This window comes from Pleurodeles waltl, chromosome 4_2 (genome assembly GCF_031143425.1).
Source record: "Pleurodeles waltl isolate 20211129_DDA chromosome 4_2, aPleWal1.hap1.20221129, whole genome shotgun sequence".
In the NCBI taxonomy this organism is placed as follows: Eukaryota; Metazoa; Chordata; class Amphibia; order Caudata; family Salamandridae; genus Pleurodeles; species Pleurodeles waltl.
In genome coordinates, this window is record NC_090443.1 from 525,830,881 (window position 1) to 525,851,201 (window position 20,321).

The 20,321-nt window shown below is 43.5% G+C and overlaps 1 protein-coding gene across 6 annotated transcripts in view; it reads right to left on the reverse strand.

Moving 5' to 3' along the window:
- The window catches only part of SMG7 (SMG7 nonsense mediated mRNA decay factor), a 468,256-nt gene that overhangs the window by 391,112 nt on the left and 56,823 nt on the right, over positions 1–20,321 (reverse strand). For 5 of the 6 annotated variants that reach the window (XM_069232041.1, XM_069232046.1, XM_069232045.1 and 2 more), the window contains exons 3-5: positions 16,531–16,648; positions 7,930–8,062; positions 4,608–4,779 (exon numbers count right to left, since the gene is read on the reverse strand). In XM_069232041.1, coding sequence (XP_069088142.1) covers positions 4,608–4,779; positions 7,930–8,062; positions 16,531–16,648 — 423 coding nt within the window. Of the gene's footprint in view, positions 1–4,607; positions 4,780–7,929; positions 8,063–15,833; positions 15,945–16,530; positions 16,651–20,321 lie in introns of those variants that run through there. The other variant, XM_069232044.1, reaches the window with a different exon arrangement.

The following is a 20,321-nucleotide window of genomic DNA, read 5'->3' on the forward strand; positions in this document are numbered from 1 at the left end:
ATAAAGAGCTGTGCTGTATATTTTGCAAGTACGCTGGGATTGCCGTGAGATGTATTTTTATGAATGAAAAAGCTAAGTTTGCTTTTTGTAAATGAAGCAAATAACATACAATGTTTTCTATTGATGCAGAAAGAGGGGTAATTTGTTTAGATTGACAGTAACGCACAAATCTTTTCCATTTGTTGGCATAGCACTGCCTGGTAGTGGGTTTTCTTGCTTGTTTAATTACTTCCATACACTCAGTTGGTATTTGTAGATACCCAAATTCTATGACCTCAGGAACTAAATCGCTAGATTGAGTATGCTGGGATTTGGATGCCTGATCTGCTATTTGTTTCCTGTTAACAGATCTTGTCTGTTTGGGAGTTTGATTATGTGGTACTACTGAAAGGTCTCAGAGTTGTGTACCAGGATTGACATGCCCACGTTGGCACTAGGAGTATCAGTTTGAGCGTGTTTTGATGCAGTTTGTTGACTAGAAATGGAATGAGCGGGAGAGGGGGAAAAAGCATAAGCAAATATCCCTGACCAATTCATCCATAGAGCATTGCCTTTGGACAGGGGATGTGGGTACCTGGCTGCAAAGTTTTGGCATTTTGTGTTTTTCGCTGGTGGAGAATAGATCTATGTCTGGTGTTCTCCATTGTTGAAAGTATAGTTGAAGCACTTGAGGGTGAATCTCCCACTCGTGTGTTTGTTGATGATCTCTGCTGAGAACATCTGCCAATTGGTTGGGTATCCCTGGAATGTATTGTGCTACCAGGTGAATTTTGTTGTGGATTGTCCATTGCTAAATTGTTTGGGCTAGGAGGGAGAGTTGGGATGAATGGGTCCCTCCTTATTTGATTAGGTAATACATTGTTGTCATGTCTGTTTTGATAAGGATATTCTTGTAAGTGAGAAGAGGCTGAAAAGCTTTGAGTGCTAGGAATACAGCTAGCAACTCTAAGTGATTTATGTTTAACTGTTTGTGTTTGGCGTCCCATTGTCCTTGAATTTTGTGATTGTTGAGGTGAGCCCCCCCCAGCCAATCATTGATGCATCTGTTGCAAGTATGGTCTGAGGCACGGGTCTTGAAATGGCCACCCTTTGTTTAGGTTTGTGGAATTCCACCACTGAAGTGATATGCGTGTTTGGCGGACTATCAACACTAGATCGTGAAGTAGACCCTGTGCCTGTGACCATTGCTGTGCAAGGCACTGTTGTAAAGGCCGCATGTTTAGTCTTGCATGTGGGACAATGGCAATACAGGATGCCATCATGCCTAATAGTTTCATGACCAATTTGACAGTGTACTGTTGGACTGGCTGTATTTGTGGTAATATATTGTGAAATGCTTGTATTATTTGTGCACTTGGGCTTGTGAGCGCTGTTTGAGTATTTAGTGTTGCTCCTAAATACTGTTGAATTTGCGCAGGTTGTAGGTGTGATTCTTGGTAGTTTATGGAGAATTCTAGGGTGCGTAGAGTTTGTATTACATAATGGGTATGGTTTTGACACTGTGTATGACTGTTGGATTTTATTAGCCAATCGTCCCGATATGGAAAGACATGAATGTGTTGCCTTCTTAGGTAGGCTGCAACTACCGCCAGGCATTTTGTGAATACTCTGGGAGCTGTTGTTATTCCAAAAGGGTAACACTTTGAACTGATAAGGCTTTCCTTGAATGACAAACCTGAGATTTTTTCTGTGCGCTGGATGGATGGGTATGTGAAAATACGCACTTTTGAGGTCTAATGTTGCCATGAAATTGTGTTGTTGAAGTAGTGGAACAACATCCTGTAGTGTTACCGTGTGAAAATGTTCTGACAGGATGTAAAGATTGAGGGTTCGGAGATCTAATATTGGCCTTAAGGTTCCATCCTTTTTCATAAAAACTCCTGTTCCTATTTGATTTTGTGGCACTGCCTCTATTGCTTGTTTGAGTAATAGAAATGTAACTTCCTCTTGCAACAGGGAGATATGTTGTGTGGAGAGGTTGTGTGGTTTTGGTGGAATCTCTGTGTCAATTCTATGCAATAACCATTGCGGATAATTGATAATACCCAGTTGTCTGTGGTAATGGGTAGCCAATTGTTCTGGAACCTTTGCAGTCTTTCCCCCCCACAGGTGAGGTGTGAACTGGGAAGGGAAGGCTCAAGTCACTGCTTGCTTTGTTGTAAGGCTTGTTTTGCTGTCTGATATTTTCCCCTGCCTCTGGGGTACTGGCCTCTGTAAGTACTTTTGAAACCACCTCGTTGATATTGAGGTTGGTAGGCCGACTTTGTTTGTGAGGTGGATGCCTTAGCTGTTTGGGCTCTAAATCCACATCTGTATTGGGGTTTACAAAAGGATCCCCTGTATTGTGCGTTATACAGAGCACCCATGGCTTTTGCTGTGTCAGAATCTTTTTTCATTTTTTCAATTGCCATGTCGACCTCTGGGCCAAAAAGCTGTTTTGGGTTAAACGGCATATTGAGGAAAGTCTGTTGTATTTCAGGCTTAAATCCTGAAGACCTAAGCCATGCATGTCTTCGTATAGTGACAGCAGTGTTGATTGTTCTAGCTGCTGCATTTGCAGAGTCTAGGGCTGACCTGATCTGATTATTGGTGATGGCTTGCCCTTCCTCTACTATTTGTTGTGCCCTCTTCTGCTGTTCCTTGGGGAGATGTTGTATTATGTCTCATTTCATCCCAGTGGGCCCTGTCGTATCTAGCCAACAATGCCGGAGAGTTGGCTATCCTCCACTGGTTGGTTGCCTGAGGAGCCACCCTTTTCCCCGCAGTATCAAACTTTCTACGCTCCTTGTCTGGTGGGGGTGCATCCCCTGATGACTGAGAGTTTGCTTTTTTCCTAGCTGCGCTTACCACTACAGCGTCTGGAGGCAACTGTTGTTTGATAAAGACAGGATCAGAGGGAGGTGGCTTGTATTTTTCCTACACCATAGGAGTAATCATTCTAGTTTTTACTGGCTCCTTGAATATTTGGTCAGCATGTTTTAACATGCCGGGGAGCATGGGAAGCGACTGATAAGTTGCATGTGTAGAGGAAAGTATATTAAAAAGGAAGTCATCCTCTACTGGCTCAGTATGCATGGCGACATTGTGATAGGATGCTGCCCTAGCTATGACCCGAGTGTAGCCTCTGGTGGTGAGGGCGTAGAGGGATAGCAATCTGGGTTGTTGTCTGGAATGGGGTCTGGATCATAAAGATCCCATAGATCGAGATTGTCCTGCTGTGATTCGAATGAGTGTGCTGGTGATTAGTAGGGGGAGAAATAAGTAAATGAGGAGGGTGATGAGGAGACTGAGGAGGAGAAAATTGAGGAGGTGGAGGTTTCTCTTTGGTTCTTGGCACTTTAGCTGTGGGCTGAGAAGTGTCCAATTCTTCCTGAAAGGCTCATTTCCTCTTTGGCTTTAGAGGAGGTGCTGTTAAACTTCTGCCAGGCTCTTTATGGATGTGAATCCTGGCTTGCCTTTCATCCATTGCCTCCATTTGTGAGTGTTCCTCAGTAACTTTATGGTTTTCTTTGAGAGCTTGTGAAAGTCCATGTTCCTTCGTGTAAATTGGCTTTTTCGGCTCCGAAAATGATTTTCGAGATTTCAACTCGAAGGATCGATGTGCTCGGAGACAGTTCCTTGGCTCGAGTCCGATGGCTTGGGTGGCCTGGCCTTTTTCGGTGCCGAAGTTGTGGGTTGGTCAACGAAGGTCTTTTTCGGGTCAAGCAATGGCCTTCTGGCAGTGGCGTCCCCAAGGCCTTATGCTTGGGCTTGGCTGGGACAGGGGCAGACGTACTCACGTGCTGTCCTGCCGTGACCAGTCTGTCCTCCTCAGACTCCTACTCAGAGTCGGATCCTTGAAAAGAGACTGCCGTCTGCATGATCTCCTCCTCTTCGACATCGAGACGTTCAGTGCTCTTGGATGCCATCTCGAGTCTCCATGTTATGTCGGAGCGTTTTCTTGGAGCAGAAGGATCTGCAGGCCTCGCAATTTTCTTCCCGATGGTCTGGTGAAAGGCAGATTACAGACTAGATGTTGGTCTGTGTAGGGAAATTTAGCGTGGCACCGAGGAAAAAAGCGGAATGGGGTCCAGTCCATGAGGCTTCCACGTGGTCGACCCAACAAGGCCCGAGTTGGGCGCGGGCGCCGCGAAGGGCGAATAAAGATGTTCGACCCGATGGTACCGAAGTGTCGATAGAAGATAGAACGCGATCGAAACAATACCGATGAGAATTAGAGTGTTTTGGAAACTTTTCCGACTCAAACTATCGGAGCGAAAGGAAACACGTCAGAACCACATGGCGGAAAGAAAACAATCTAACATGGAGCCGATGCCCATGTGCAATGGAGCCGAAGAGGAGGAGTCACTCGATCACGTGACTCGAAAACACTTCTTCGAAGAAAAACAACTTGTAAGACTCCGAGCCCAACACTAGATGGTAGACGTATGCATAGCATGTGTATCTGCAGCTACACATGCCATCGAACACACACACACACACACACATATATATATATATATATATATATATATATACACACACACACACATACATACACACACACACATACACATATATACACACACAATTATATATAAAAAGTCTGGTGTATTCTCTCCCCTCACCAATATCTCCCAGATGAACCAGGCAGTGCTGACAGATGTAAGAGCAGGAGCTGGACTGTGGTTTTACTACGTTGCTGGTGTAGGTTTGCTTATTGCTGATTATTCCCAGTTGTGAGGATCGAACGCGGCATGGAAGGTCCACATTAAATACCGTGCACAGTTCCTGCAACAGCTGCAATGAGAAAGAAGAAACCATCAATGGAGAGAAAAAGTAGCACTAGCCACTGTCATCTGCAGAACAATATGCATGTCTCAAACAACAAACTGCCAAACAAAAACAGTGAATGAATACTCACTGGGTGCAAAATGTTCTTGGGCAAAGGACTGCAGCATGCCATGCGTGGCTGCTGTAAGTGATTCAGGTTACCAATAATGAAAAGGGTACACAATTAATATGTCAGGACTTGCATAACCAAGAACACACTCCTTTAGATTTCAGACACTATGGTGCAGAGGGATGCTCCTCAGAGGCCCAAAAAGTACCATTCTTTGAGAAGGAGTTACCCCTTCTAGTCTTGTGAAAAGGTGCTTCATTAGATTTGGGGAAATCTAAGTGGCTGGCAAAGGACGAGACTGCATACATGGCTAGGTGTCTAGACTAACAGTGGTATTTACACGATTCTGAGGCGAAGATGTACCACATTAGGAGTGTTGATCAGATTCTGCTCATGTGATGCCTCTAACAGATTAGAAGGATCAATTTTGCCTGGATCTGAAATAAGACTTTTCATTCCCTTTAGTGTATATCTGTAACTTAACCTGGCCTGCTGATTTTCCAAGAGGCTGGGCAAAGCAACGTGCTCACTTGAGGATTGTGTGTGGGAAAGGGGGAAAAAAATCCTAAGGCACAACAAGAAAAGGGAATTTAGCTGCAACAGTACTTTATCTGAAGACTCGTAGATTAACAGTCTGTCCATTATTCTGCCGTCTTGTGCTTGGCGCCAGAAAAGCATTTGTCATTCAAGGTGTCTACAAAACCAATATATATTGTCTTGAGATTCAAGGGTGGATAAACTGGCATCTCCTCACCCGCCAGACTCAAGAAATCCCCAGGTAATTTTCAGCAGTTTATTGCACCAACGCAGCACACCAGACTGGGACTCCCAGAGATTCCTAAAGCCCCCAGAAAGTGAAGATGGTACCGACTGTGCTGGTACGTCTACTAGAGCCTTTTGACATGTCAAATAAAATGTGGATGGTGAACATAGCTAGCACATTCTTCCAGGCAGGGGTGTGTGGCAGAGGCCGGGCCAACACATGATTAGCACTATCATTCTCTGCGACCACTTATTAATTCATGCAGCTGGCGCTGTCTTGGCAGAGGATGGCTAACACACCCTGTTGCAATGGTCAAAAGGGGGGCGGGGGTTCATTAGACGACTTTCTGAGAGGGGTAGTCTGGATATGAGGGGAGGGAAAAATGTATACCAATGCATTTTTATTTCTATTTTTGAAATCGGTTAAACAGCTCATTTTACTGATTTAAGTTCCAAATAATTATAATTTGCTAGTCAAACGTTTTGAAAGGACACTCAAGTAAATTTTCCGCTAGTTCATAAAGTGCCATGAAAGCCCAGCTTCTCAGGGAAGTTGGATGTTGAGCCCAGAAACCTTTGAAAAAATGAAGCTAAAAATATAACATTTTGATCAAAATTTCACTAAAAAGTGTATAAAAATACCTCAGATATTACAGTGATTATAAAATTAAATTTCACATGTACTAACATTTGCCACCAATTTATCAATCGGGCACCCCTAATCCATCTCAATCACTGCATGCTAATTCATCTTGTTCTTTATGTTAAAAGTTCATTCAACCAACTTTTTTCTTCAATAATCAAACCTATTTCCACAACATCCAAAATGTTTATTTTGAAAGCATTTTTAAAGCAAAAACGTCCTCTTTAGGAAGGACCTACACTGTTAAAACAACACACATTTCCAGAAAGTAAGGTACCAATTTATTTTGATGTATTTATTGATTAATATCTCCAGCAATAAACAGCTCTCAATGTCTATGTTCTCAATAAACAAGAGATCTGATATAGCTTTTGTTCCAATTTTCATCTCAGAGGGGAGCCATTGTCTTCAGTGTTCCTTCAATGCACTTCATGTCCCTTTTACACAAAATGCTTTACTAATGCATTACGTTATCAACAACCTTAACATAAACTCAGTCTGGAGCATTGGTTGTAACTCATCGTGTTTATAGCAAAAGAAAACCGTCATGTCAGAGTTGAAATAAGAATTGTTGGTATTTATCAATCTAGGAAGGTTTCTATAATACCCTTTACAAACAATATAAAGTCCACTATCCCACACAAGAATATTTACAAATGACGAACGTTCAGGACAGTTGTTTACCTACCTATTAGTGAGAGTCCCAGCAAATTCCTAGAGATTGTATAGACCTCAAAGTTAAACACGGAAACTAAAGAGTGCATAATTGCACCTTAAAACAGACTAAACAAGTACTGGTTTTGCAGAGGTGTATGTAGAAGAAAAGCCCTGCTCTTCAAGAAGCACCTGGAGAAAGAACAAGAGCTCATTTACTGCATTTTGGTTCACTTTGGATATCCAAAGAAAACCTTAGTAAAAACTCTCCAAACACATCTTTAACATAAGCGACTAACAGGCCAATCTAAAAAAAAAAAAGTCACACCACCCAGCGAATAAGAATTGAAAGTTACATAAAAATGCTGTAAATACACCCCAACAATTTACCTACACAGCATCTCAGCTGCAGTACACAAAAGCAACTGCTCATCTAGCTAACTAGTTACTCATGTAGAAAAACTGACCGATGAAAGAAGTGAAAAGTGATTCTTGCACACAGTAGATGCTCTACTTGTAGACAATATTAAGTCAGTTAACCCATGTGGAGACACTAAATTTACCGCTTAGGGGTCCTGAAAACCTAGTAGCATTTAGGAACCAGATAAAAACATCCTCTTCAAATTTCTTACCAGCTCTACAACAATCAATAACCGCATGTCTGAGACATAGCAGCTCACCCTCATGACTCGCACAACTCTCATAGCTCCATCTAGAACATCATTTTCACACTCATGATGTAGTAGTCCCCACCCCATAAAGGCCCAAACGTTTCCAAATAATGGATAAAAGTAGGCTATCACTCATATTAATATCCTTTCAAGTTTTACTACAAACTAGGATAATTCCTTGGTAAATAGCGATATATGAAACCAGATGCTTGAGCACAGTAATAGGAGGGATTTCACAGGCAGAGCTGCAGTACCTTGTGACTTTGTCCCTCTTTTCAGGGACAAACTTCATGCCCAGAGTAAAATGTGAGACTCACCTGAGTATAGAAGCCACTGGCTGCCTCTAGGAACAGGGAGAGATTGGCCTGCACTTCACCGCGATTAGGATTTGCTCGGTTTTTTGCCTGGCTCTGGAGGGTTGTGATCTGATTCTTAAAGGCGTGATTCCAGCTAGAAACAGAATTGTGGACAATTCATTGCAAGCATAGCAAATGCAGTCTATCATTGTGTTTGTATGTTCTGTGAATGTTTACCTGTAACAATATTTCTCCAACAGGCTTACCTTAAGCAGAATTCCACTTGAAGTAAAGGGGATCCCAGGACTAAACACCAAGCCCCATCACATTATGGGGCTAAACAACTGCAAACACTGTAGAGGCCATTTCAAACCCAGTGCTGCAGATAAACATTCCATTTTGGATTGGGGGAAAACAACTAGAAACTCTGCAACAGTGATGGGCCAAATCATAAGAAACCCTTTGTCAACAGATGGGTGCAGAGGGTCAGGAGGTGCTCATTGACACTAGAATCTTTAACACCAAAAACATGCTGATAATAGCTCAAAAGTTAAGGAGTTACATGCCACTTCTCAGGCATCCATCTAACATGTGTCATGCTGCAGTGAGGATTTATATACCTCTGACTGGCAACAATTTCAAAAAGGAGTTAAAAAGAACAATTCTATGTCGGGACTGGAGGCTCATATTATGCATTTCGTTCCATTTTATTACTCAATAGCCATAAACAAACATTAGAAAAATATTGACCTCAATGAAAACTACATTTCCCATGAGTTTTTAAGGTTGAACGTATAACACCTATAACCATAAAGTCAGTCCTACATATTGATCCACCTAGGAAAATCAGTTCCTCTTTCTTTGGTGCTCAGCAGACCGATATGGCCTTCGCCTCCTAATGATACTCTAGGTGCCCATAAGGATAACAGCATGGCTAAATCTACCATTAATAAGAGCAATGTTTTGTCACTCTCACGTGCATTAAAGAGATTGCACAAAACTTTCCTGAAACTGCCCCTCAACGCCCTCGAGAATCAGAAAGACATACTGTAAAGAAATGGCTCCCTGTTGCAGCTACCCCCCACTTTTTGCCTGATACTGATGCTGACTTGACTGAGAAGTGTGCTGGGACCCTGCTAATCAGGCCCCAGCACCAGTGTTCTTTCACCTAAAATGTACCATTGATTCCACAATTGGCACACCCTGGCACCCAGATAAGTCCCTTGTAACTGGTACCTCTGGAACCAAGGGCCCTGATGCCAGGGAAGGTCTCTAAGGGCTGCAGCATGTATTATGCCACCCTAGAGACCCCTCACCCAGCACAGACACACTGCTTACCAGCTTGTGTGTGCTAGTGAGAACAAAATGAGTAAGTCGACATGGCACTCCCCTCAGGGTGCCATGCCAGCCTCTCACTGCCTATGCAGTATAGGTAAGACACCCCTCTAGCAGGCCTTACAGCCCTAAGGCAGGGTGCACTATACCATAGGTGAGGGTACCAGTGCATGAGCACTGTGCCCCTACAGTGTCTAAGCAAAACCTTAGACATTGTAAGTGCAGGGTAGCCATAAGAGTATATGGTCTGGGAGTTTGTCAAACACGAACTCCACAGCACCATAATGGCTACACTGAAAACTGGGAAGTTTGGTATCAAACTTCTCAGCACAATAAATGCACACTGATGCCAGTGTACATTTTATTGCAAAATACACCCCAGAGGGCACCTTAGAGGTGCCCCCTGAAACTTAACCGACTGTCTGTGTAGGCTGACTAGTTCCAGCAGCCTGCCACACTAGAGACATGTTGCTGGCCCCATGGGGAGAGTGCCTTTGTCACTCTGAGGCCAGTAACAAAGCCTGCACTGGGTGGAGATGCTAACACCTCCCCCAGGCAGGAGCTGTAACACCTGGCGGCGAGCCTCAAAGGCTCACCCCTTTGTCACAGCCCAGCAGGGCACTCCAGCTTAGTGGAGTTGCCCGCCCCCTCCGGCCACGGCTCCCACTTTTGGCAGCAAGGCTGGAGGGAACAAAGAAAGCAACAAGGAGGAGTCACTGGCCAGTCAGGACAGCCCCTAAGGTGTCCTGAGCTGAGGTGACTAACTTTTAGAAATCCTCCATCTTGCAGATGGAGGATTCCCCCAATAGGGTTAGGATTGTGACCCCCTCCCCTTGGGAGGAGGCACAAAGAGGGTGTACCCACCCTCAGGGCTAGTAGCCATTGGCTACTAACCCCCCAGACCTAAACACGCCCTTAAATTTAGTATTTAAGGGCTACCCTGAACCCTAGAAAATTAGATTCCTGCAACAACAAGAAGAAGGACTGCCCAGCTGAAAACCCCTGCAGAGGAAGACCAGAAGACAACAACTGCCTTGGCTCCAGAAACTCACCGGCCTGTCTCCTGCCTTCCAAAGAACTCTGCTCCAGCGACGCCTTCCAAAGGGACCAGCGACCTCTGAATCTTCTGAGGACTGCCCTGCTTCGACGACAAGAAACTCCCGAGGACAGCGGACCTGCTCCAAAAAGACTGCAACTTTATCCAAAGGAGCAGCTTTAAAGAACCCTGCAATCTCCCCGCAAGAAGCGTGAGACTTGCAACACTGCACCCGGCGACCCCGACTCGGCTGGTGGAGAACCAACACCTCAGGAAGGACCCCCGGACTACTCTACGACTGTGAGTACCAACACCTGTCCCCCCTGAGCCCCCACAGCGCCGCCTGCAGAGGGAATCCCGAGGCTTCCCCTGACCGCGACTCTCTGAAACCTAAGTCCCGACGCCTGGAAAAGACCCTGAACCCGCAGCCCCCAGGACCTGAAGGACCGGACTTTCACTGCAGAAGTGACCCCCAGGAGTCCCTCTCCCTTGCCCAAGTGGAGGTTTCCCCGAGGAAGCCCCCCCTTGCCTGCCTGCAGCGCTGAAGAGATCCCTTGATCTCTCATTGACTTCCATTGCAAACCCGACGCTTGTTCTAACACTGCACCCGGCCGCCCCCGCGCCGCTGAGGGTGAAATTTCTGTGTGGGCTTGTGTCCCCCCCGGTGCCCTACAAAACCCCCCTGGTCTGCCCTCCGAAGACACGGGTACTTACCTGCTGGCAGACTGGAACCGGGGCACCCCCTTCTCTCCATTGAAGCCTATGCGTTTTGGGCACCACTTTGAACTCTGCACCTGACCGGCCCTGAGCTGCTGGTGTGGTAACTTTGGGGTTGCTCTGAACCCCCAACGGTGGGCTACCTTGGACCAAGAACTGAACCCTGTAAGTGTCTTACTTACCTGGTAAAACTAACAAAAACTTACCTCCCCCAGGAACTGTGAAAATTGCACTGTGTCCACTTTTAAAATAGCTATTTGTGAATAACTTGAAAAGTATACATGCAATTGAAATGATTCAAAGTTCCTAATGTACTTACCTGCAATACCTTTCAAACAAGATATTACATGTTAAATTTGAACCTGTGGTTCTTAAAATAAACTAAGAAAAGATATTTTTCTATACAAAACCTATTGGCTGGATTTGTCTCCGAGTGTGTGTACCTCATTTATTGTCTATGTGTATGTACAACAAATGCTTAACACTACTCCTTGGATAAGCCTACTGCTCGACCACACTACCACAAAATAGAGCATTAGTATTATCTATTTTTACCACTATTTTACCTCTAAGGGGAACCCTTGGACTCTGTGCATGCTATTCCTTACTTTGAAATAGCACATACAGAGCCAACTTCCTACACGTACCCAACCTGTGTTTACACCGTATGATGATCTCTATTCCCACAAGGAATGGACAAGAATACCTGGGAGGATTTGGTTAACCCTAATGGGGACTCTGGTGATGAACAAGGCCCTAGCAAACTCTGATGACCGAAGGGCAGTGCCAAACAACGCAGGATGGACTATCCGATTGAGCCTAACCTGCAGGATTCTGCAGGTATGCCAGCTATGTTAAGTCTGAAAGACCTTTATCATCCCCATCCAGCTGAGCCTATAATTCCAACCCCCACAAGCTCCAGACCAGACGCTCAATTTTGTGGCAGGACCAGAAGAAGTTTGTGGTTTTTTTTTCCCCTCCTGTGGGGAGAGTCGAGGCCAAGGAAGCAAGGGAGCTTTCTGAGAAGTCCAAAAACGCCCCTGGTGGTCCCAAGGATAAGCAATACCCACCTTTTCCCTACAAAAGGTGGGGGGCAGGTTGCAAAGGTTCCTTCACAAGTGGGCATCAATTATAAGGGAAGCATGGGTGCTTCAAACGGTGGAAGGTTTTCACATAGAGTTAAACGGTACACACCATCAACGCGGCATGCAGGCAGTGGACAAAGTGTTATTAAAAAGGGTATTCAGCCTCACGATCCTCCATCCCAGGAAATTCTGCAACATCTTCCCCTTAGAGAAAAAAGACAAAGTATTCTACCCAGTAATCAATTTGAAGTAGTTCAACAATCTGTAGTGTATCAGCACTTCAAGATGGAGGGTAATCACCTCCTTAGAGATATACTGCTCCCAAATGACTGGCTGGTCGGACTAGATTTGAAGGACTCACCGTCCCCCAAAGGATACTTTATACAATTCAAGTGGAGGGGACAAATCTTCAATTTCACATGTCTCCCCTCTTCGGTCTCTCCTCCACGTCATAGTGCTTCACCAAGGTGCTCTGACTGGTCATGGAGTGGTTCCATGCGTGAGGAATCCGGCTTGCAGTCTATTTAGACAAAATTCTTATGATGCATCAAGACCAGCTCACACTGGTGGATCAACCCCAATTGACAATATCTCTTCTGCAGAACCAAGGTTTACTGTCAACATTAAAAAAATCAGACTTTGTTCCCACCCAGAAACTGGTTTTCTTAGGCTTTGAGATCGATACTAGACTTCACTCACTCAAACTGCTTCAGAGGAAAATGCTCCTCATTCGCAGGGAACGGCGTAAGACACTAGAGAGAGAAACGGTATCTTTACGACATCTAGCTAGGATTGTAGGGCTTCTTTCATCGTCTACCAGGTTATTTTTCTAGGGCTGTTGCACTACAAAGCACTCAAATGCCTGAAGGCGCTGCACCTTAGAAGTGGACTGACAAGCTCTGAAGATCAGTCGACCTCCAGAGGCTCAGATGGAGATTCGGTAGTGACTCGACCACATGCATGCATGGATCAACAAAGCCAACTTTAGAACGAACCCAATTATAGAATCTGACGCAAGCAGTCTGGGATGGTGATCTTGTAGTGGAGATGTTACCACAGGAGGACCATGTCAGAAAACGAAGAGGCGCTGCACATCAACTGTTTGGAACTCCTTGTTGGGTCCTTTGTGGAGCGGAGCCAGGCAGCGAGCAATATCTTTTGCTCCATCCTCTTGAAGATGGACAATATTTCTGCAGTGCATCGCATAAATCACCTCCGCGGCATTCATTCCAAGGCACTGGCAGATTTGGCCTGGGATTTTTTGAACCATTGCTTGTTAAACAAGATATAGGTAACAGCAGAGTGCCTACCAGGTCAACTGAATCAGAAGGCAGACTGGCAGTCCAGATATCTAAAGGACTCCAGTGTATAGAAGTTAGGTCCAATTCGGTTTCATAGAATTCTGGGTAGATGGACTTCGTGTCCGGTAGACCTCTTTGCTTCACTCTCAATCATCAAACTACCCCGCTTCTTCACCTGCAGCCCAGATGCACTAGCAGAGGCAATGGATGCATTCTCAGAGGACTGGACTAACAAGTGGGGTATAAGTTTCCTCCTTTCTCAATAATTGCCAGGCTCACAGCATTGGTCTGACGGCAGAAAGAAGAGGTGATCCTGGTGACACCAATGTGGAAATAACAAGTCAGGTATCCAGTTCTTCTGGAACTTTCTATGGATTTTCCAATCCCACTTCCCCAGACTCCTCATCTTCCTTATTTGACAGTCCCGGCAACTTGCAACAGCTGGTTCCGGGGGGGCAATCTCCAGGTGATGTCATGTAATATTTCAGGGGACGCTGAGACGCTCCAGGTCTTTCTTCACACGCTGCTCTCCTCATTAAGAGAGCATGGGCAGACTCTACGATCAAGCAATACGGCTTAGCTTGGCGTAGATGGTCACGATGGTGTCTGCAACGGGGTGTAGATCATGTGGGGTGGATACAGTTTATGCTGGCTTGGCATGTTGTACGATCAAAGCCTGTAGATCTGCTATTCCAGTGGGACATGTGCAGGTTCATGACATACCAGCTAGTGAACATCCCCTTACATGCAGACTGTTGAGGGGGTATTCACTTGTCAATTCCTCCTGAGCCAGGTTAGTCTCTGTGGGACATTATTGTAGTTCTGCATCATAGCAAGACCATGTCTTTCATTGAGGGAACGGTCAGGTAAGTTAGCATTATTATTATGTCTGATTTCATTTAGAAGGCTGTCAGATGTGCAAGCGCTAAATATCACTCCACATACGTTTACCATGTACGGGGTCTCATTCACTATTTCCAGGAGAACCAAATCTAATTCCAGAGTGGTTCACTACCCGGCCTTTCCTTCCCACCACAAACTGCGTGTAGTTTGGTGCCTGAGAGTGTATGATGCAATGATAGAACACAGTCCTCCAGGGATGGCTCAACTTCTCATAGTTCTCAAGAAACCGTTTAAGCCAGTTTCGTCAGCTACTATCAAAGGTTGGGCGAAGTGGGTCTTACAAGAAGAGGGCACAGAGTTCTCTTTTTGAGCCCATTCCGCTAGCGGCGCAACGGTGTCAAAAGTCATTCTGAGGACCCTTCTTTCACTAGTATGAAGCTCCTGATGCGAGGATGATCCTTCCATTTATGATACTATACTATGGCACTGTGCGATACTTCTACAATTATGTTGGTCTACTCTGTGCTTTAGTGCTGCTTTATAAAAGGGTACAGGAAAGTCAGAGTTTATTCTGTTATATTTGGAACAGAAACTAGAATTTTTTTATCTAAGAGACTGGATAACAACTAATGCGCAAAGAAAAAGAAGGTGCTTTTCCTTGGTGGATGAATATGTTGGACTGACTATGGTTAGGGATGTTATAAGTTCAACCCTAAAGACACATAGGACATGTAGCCTTTATTGAGTTGAAGGTTTTTTTTTAAAATGTTTGTTTATGGCTGCTAAGTAACAAAATGGAAAGAGAAATGCATAACCCTTGCCTCAGTGTGCTTAATAGAATTGGAACTTTCCTTAATGTTAGCTAGGGAATTTTACATTCCTTTCAAGTATCATCTCTCTTTTTAACTACACGCACTGAAACATTTGATTTTGTTCGCTAATTTCATCTATAAAGGGAGAAGGAATGAACATCACCATCGCTTATGCCGGACTACAGTTTGAGTTTTGTCCGTCAATGGGGCCTACTTAAACTTGGAATTGTTTGTTTTGAATCAAAGCTGGGGGAGTGGGCACGCAATACAGAAAGATAAAAGAACTAATATCGGGAAGCTCAAACAGTTTTACTTGACCCGAGTTAATACCCCAGAAACTGTGTACCCAGAAGTTAAAATTTGTACCAAAGCTTTGCTTACAAATGAACAAAATTATATGAAAATAGACTGCAAAACAATACTGACTGAGCATATTAAAGAGAAAAAAAAGAAAAAAATGCAAATGTAGAATGAGGTCAGAGCCAGAGTGGCCTTAGAGCGCCATGGAGACCTCACACCGTAGTTCCTAGGTAGCACACAATGCAAACCTATTAACCAGTGATCAGAATTAGAGGCCTTTATCAGCAAAGTAGTCCACAACACAACACTTTCCAGGAGTCCTCACTGTAAATACACAATTAGAGGCCTCAATTACCCATGACAAGAAGGAATGCCCTAAATCAGAGGCTCATACACACTTGGACAGGTCAGGTAGTGTGGCAACATTTTATATAAAAGATTTCTTGGTCGAGAAGGAATGACCTACCATTGGACATCAACCAAAAGATAAGCCCACCTCAAAACGAGAATCTCCAGAGATGTCATTTTATTCCATGATTCGGAACACCAGAATATCCAGTAGTAACCGTCAAGGGTTCACAGTAGAAAAGGTCAGTCACACCAGACACTGAGACATGTCCCAAATAGTTCCAGAAAAACAAAACAAAAAAAAACTGGTGGGTCTGTGAGGTTACAACAATGTAGCACTGCAGGTCTAGAAGTCTACACTACAAAAGACAGTAAATAACCCCATAGTTACACAAGGCTATTAAGTTTATAACTTTATGAATAATGCCCATGTTATCAATGCCAAAATTTTGCCTATGGACCACCAATTCAATAAATGCAGGTGAAGAGTGAGATTTGAGATTGAGGAGCAACAGTACAGAAATACAAACAAACAAAGGACTAAAGAGGCTTAAAATGTCAGATGAAAAAGACCATTTAAGTTATAAAAATTGAGGAGTTTTCCAACGTGGTGATTTGAAATAAAATGACAACAAATGTACACAATTGTTCTGAGATCACTGCCATACACACTAGAATATGTCATACACCATCTGAAAAATGATCCTCAGCTAAGTGGAGAAAACTGCCACTATGTTTCCAAAGCAAAAGCCAATTATTGGTGTTTTCAAATGTTGCTTGTTCACAAGCACCCGGTAACATTCATCCTAGTCCCTTGCCTTCCTTATCACCATACTTATACTCACAGGTCCTGCTCCACCTTCTTGTCCAGCGCACACTCCAGGTCTGTGACAAGCATCTTCTGGTAGAGATCCTGCAGAGCTTGCCTTGACGTCCAGACCTCTGTGGGACCGAGTTTGGAATCTAACCAAAGACAGGGACAGAATCAAATATGACATTTTATTCTGCAATATTTTGTTGGACTTTTAACTGTAATGCAAACCTTACATATTTTCTGCAGGTGGTGGACTGCCTATAGCCTAACGCCCAGGACATATTGTTCAATGTCAAGGACAACAGGTTTTCATATTTATTTTGTCCTTGAGACAAGTAGGCCCAAACCCTTGCAGCAAAAACCTTTTGGCTACCAGTTTAAAGGGAAGGGAACCGTCTGCAGCTGAAGTAATATTTATTGTCCATGTGTTAATGCTGTTTGAACTTGTATTTATCTTCAATAATGCAAAGCAGTGGGCCCAGGAAAAAAAAAAATGCACACACAAGTTTGAAAAGTTTATCAATATGAGGCTATGTATAATGCTCCCAGAATGACCTCTGATTCGATGCAAATGTTTGTAGAAGCTTTTAATGAAGATTTATGACTATTTGCTTTCGAAGTAAGATGTTCAGAAAAAGAATGCAGCTAGGAGAAAAAAAACAATTTGGCTAAATTTTAGGTACCAATTTTTTGAAGAAGCATTTAGTAAAACGTTTTGATGCATGCTAGTATTTCCAAAAACAATATTCACAACGGAAAACCAGTGTAACCAGTTTCAAAAAATTTATGGGGAACATGAAATTAACTAAGCATTGGCAAGGCAAAGCCAACCGATCAGATAGTGGTGGTCCGTCTTTTCGTTTGGTCAATGCTTGTCTTGTTTTGACATGACTTTTGTAAAACTTTATTGTGGAAACTGCCAGGCCCTCACCATTGTAATAAGCATTGGCAAAAACAAAAAATGTTTTGCTTTTCATCAAAAAGCACACATTGCCACATCAGTTGCAGGCACTGAACAAAACTACTGTGTGCCAATATGCTCTTTGTGAAAGAGTGGATTATTATCTATCACTCACAGTAAAGCCAGACAATAGATGAAGAGAGAGAGAGAAATAGACCTAATTAAAAGGCCCAATTCTTAAAGAAAGTCACAAAAATGCACCCATGGTATATGTTTTTGCATTAGTGCAGAATTATGGCTTTCATGAATTCCCAAGAATATACAGCAAAAGATCGGGAAATCACACTCCTAGAAAAGATTCCCATGCAAACAAAATCATTGATCGTTTACAAGTTAATTTCCCCTCCAACCACTTTTATTCCCAACCCTGGAAGAACTTCTAATTCTGTCCTTGTCAGGAGTAAATTCCCAGCCTCTCTCAGTATGGGAAAAGATTAGAGAAACACTAGTGAAAATCCTTAAAATGTTAGTAGGTTTGCACAGACTCAAAAGCATTCCTAACCTGGAACTATTGTGTTTTGCTTCTTGCAGCCCCAGTATATAGATCTGTGGAAAGGTGGTAAAGTAAGGAAACTGTTAGCATTCAAGCCCTACTATAGTACTAGCCTTGGCATAATCAGAAGCTATTATCAGAGCTCTTATACAGTTGGACTGCTGCCATTATTTGTCACCGCATTACATGGCACCAAAGGGACCAGTAGATTATTTTATTTTTTTTTGTTTTTTTACGGGGCAAGATAATTTATGAAGCAACCTGTCCCACGGCAATTCTACACTCATGTTTCTACCACCTATAATAGGGTGTACAAACTATCTTTTGTTGCAAGCACATTATCCTGCATTGGGAGAATGTGATTACATGCCGTAAGGGCCACTGGCACATGCCTTTTCCAATCCCTCCGTACTATCCTCCACTTCTGTACAGCTTTTTCCTAATGATGGAGTACTAGCTTTTCTTTGAGCTTCCAACATAAAAATAAAGAGTATGTTGGTACCAACTTAAGGAAGGGATGCAGAGGGAGCTATTATGGATACAAAAAAAAAAAAAAAGGTATTATTGATCAACTAAAGTTAATTTATTTTATACTAACCACACTTTTAAGACGCATTATAACTTTTCCCTCTACCGCAGTATGTGCTGTGTATACATGATGGCTTGTCTAAGCATAACAGCAATAAGCTGAAACATCTGTTTGTAACATTATGAGGTCCTTCAACAAAAGAGAGGGATATGCTGTCCTGCTCAAGCAATGCAGTTTTATTTTACGAAAACTGTTGTCCAACAAGCAAAATGTGTCTAAAAACAAGAACTGGACAAAACTAAAACGAGGCTTTCAGAATGGTGTCTGACCCACTGCATCCCAAACTTCAACAGCTCGAGGCCCAAGATCTTAGAAAGGTGATCTGTCCCAAGTCTGACAAGAGTTTACATCCTCTAAAGACTACACCCTCTGAAGCCAAGGATGTGCATCATCTGGAATGAGTACACTTCCAAATACTATCAACTGAAAAAACCCAAAACAAGAGTGCTGTAACAAAAGAGTTGCCTGCCTTTGTTAATGATGTTTTTGAAGGACGCTAACAGAAGATTCCACACCTTATGAATGTACACAGGTGACAGACTGTTTTTGGAAAACTTTCTGCAACAGTTCCTGTGCGCTGGCAAGATTACATCCTACCTCCAGACACAAGGGAGTAGCCAAAGAATTAAAAACACCCCCATCTTTGAACCAAACTATTAAGTACACTGAATGGAATCAAACTCCGCCTTCCTAGACCAGTCTCATTCACCCTTACATCGATCTGGCTATCCTATCCTTCCTCCCTCCCGTCTATTCTTTCACTCACCCATCCTTTCTTCTTTTCATCGTTCCACCTTACCATCCATCCAATTATCATTCTGTTCACACATCGATAATCCATCCTTTCACTGTGCCATCCAATCACTAATTCTTTCACCTTTCTTTTAATCCTTCCATTCACCTATTCAAACAACCGTCCAACTGATCCTTTCGCCCTTCAATACATCCTTTCATCCATCCAGCGTTATTCCTTTCCTTCCTTTGTTGTTTTCATTCAGCCTCCCATTAACTTTTCTTTTTACATTCTTTCTTCCATATTTTCTTTCACCTTTGACTTAATTTGTTCTCCCTTCAACTTTTTTAGTTTCATTCTACCACCTTTCTTTATATTGTTTTCTTACTTTGCACTTCCCCATAACTCTGTTTGCTGATTGCTATATGTCCTTTTTAGAGGCTTTCATTTCAGGCAGAAGAATGAAGTGGCACGCAGAGAAGACCTTTACTGGCTCCAGATTACAAACAAGCCCATTATGTGCAGTGGCTACCCCCCCTCTTAAACTGATAAAGCGGGCGGGGAGTGGAGTGGGGTGGGGGAGGGGTAAGATTTCATGACACCACTTTCCAGACGTAACAATGCTGTGCAGCACAAAAGAGCCATCTTTGCAAGCTGACAGCAGTTTATACCATGCCATTTTCTGCACCTTGAGATATGCAGCTTTGCTGACAAATTGGGAATGTCACTAATGAGTAACATCTAACCTGAAACCTTATTACACACTATACGATCACTCACCAGAACAGAGAGCATGATTAAGGTAGTAGTAGCAGCAGCAGCAGCAGCACAGGCCCTGGAGCATAGTTTGTGGTGGCAGGGGTCCTGTATCAGAGGTGACGATAACTTTTCCAACCCTGTCTCTCCCTAGCTTGTCAGTTTGTGTAAGGGTGTTTGTCTCCTGAATTCACCCTATGTCAGGTTTCTTGGATCCTAGTAAGGTCAGGATCGTCTTGCATCACATGTATCCTTTTGTGATGTGTACATTGAGACAACACAGCAGGAGG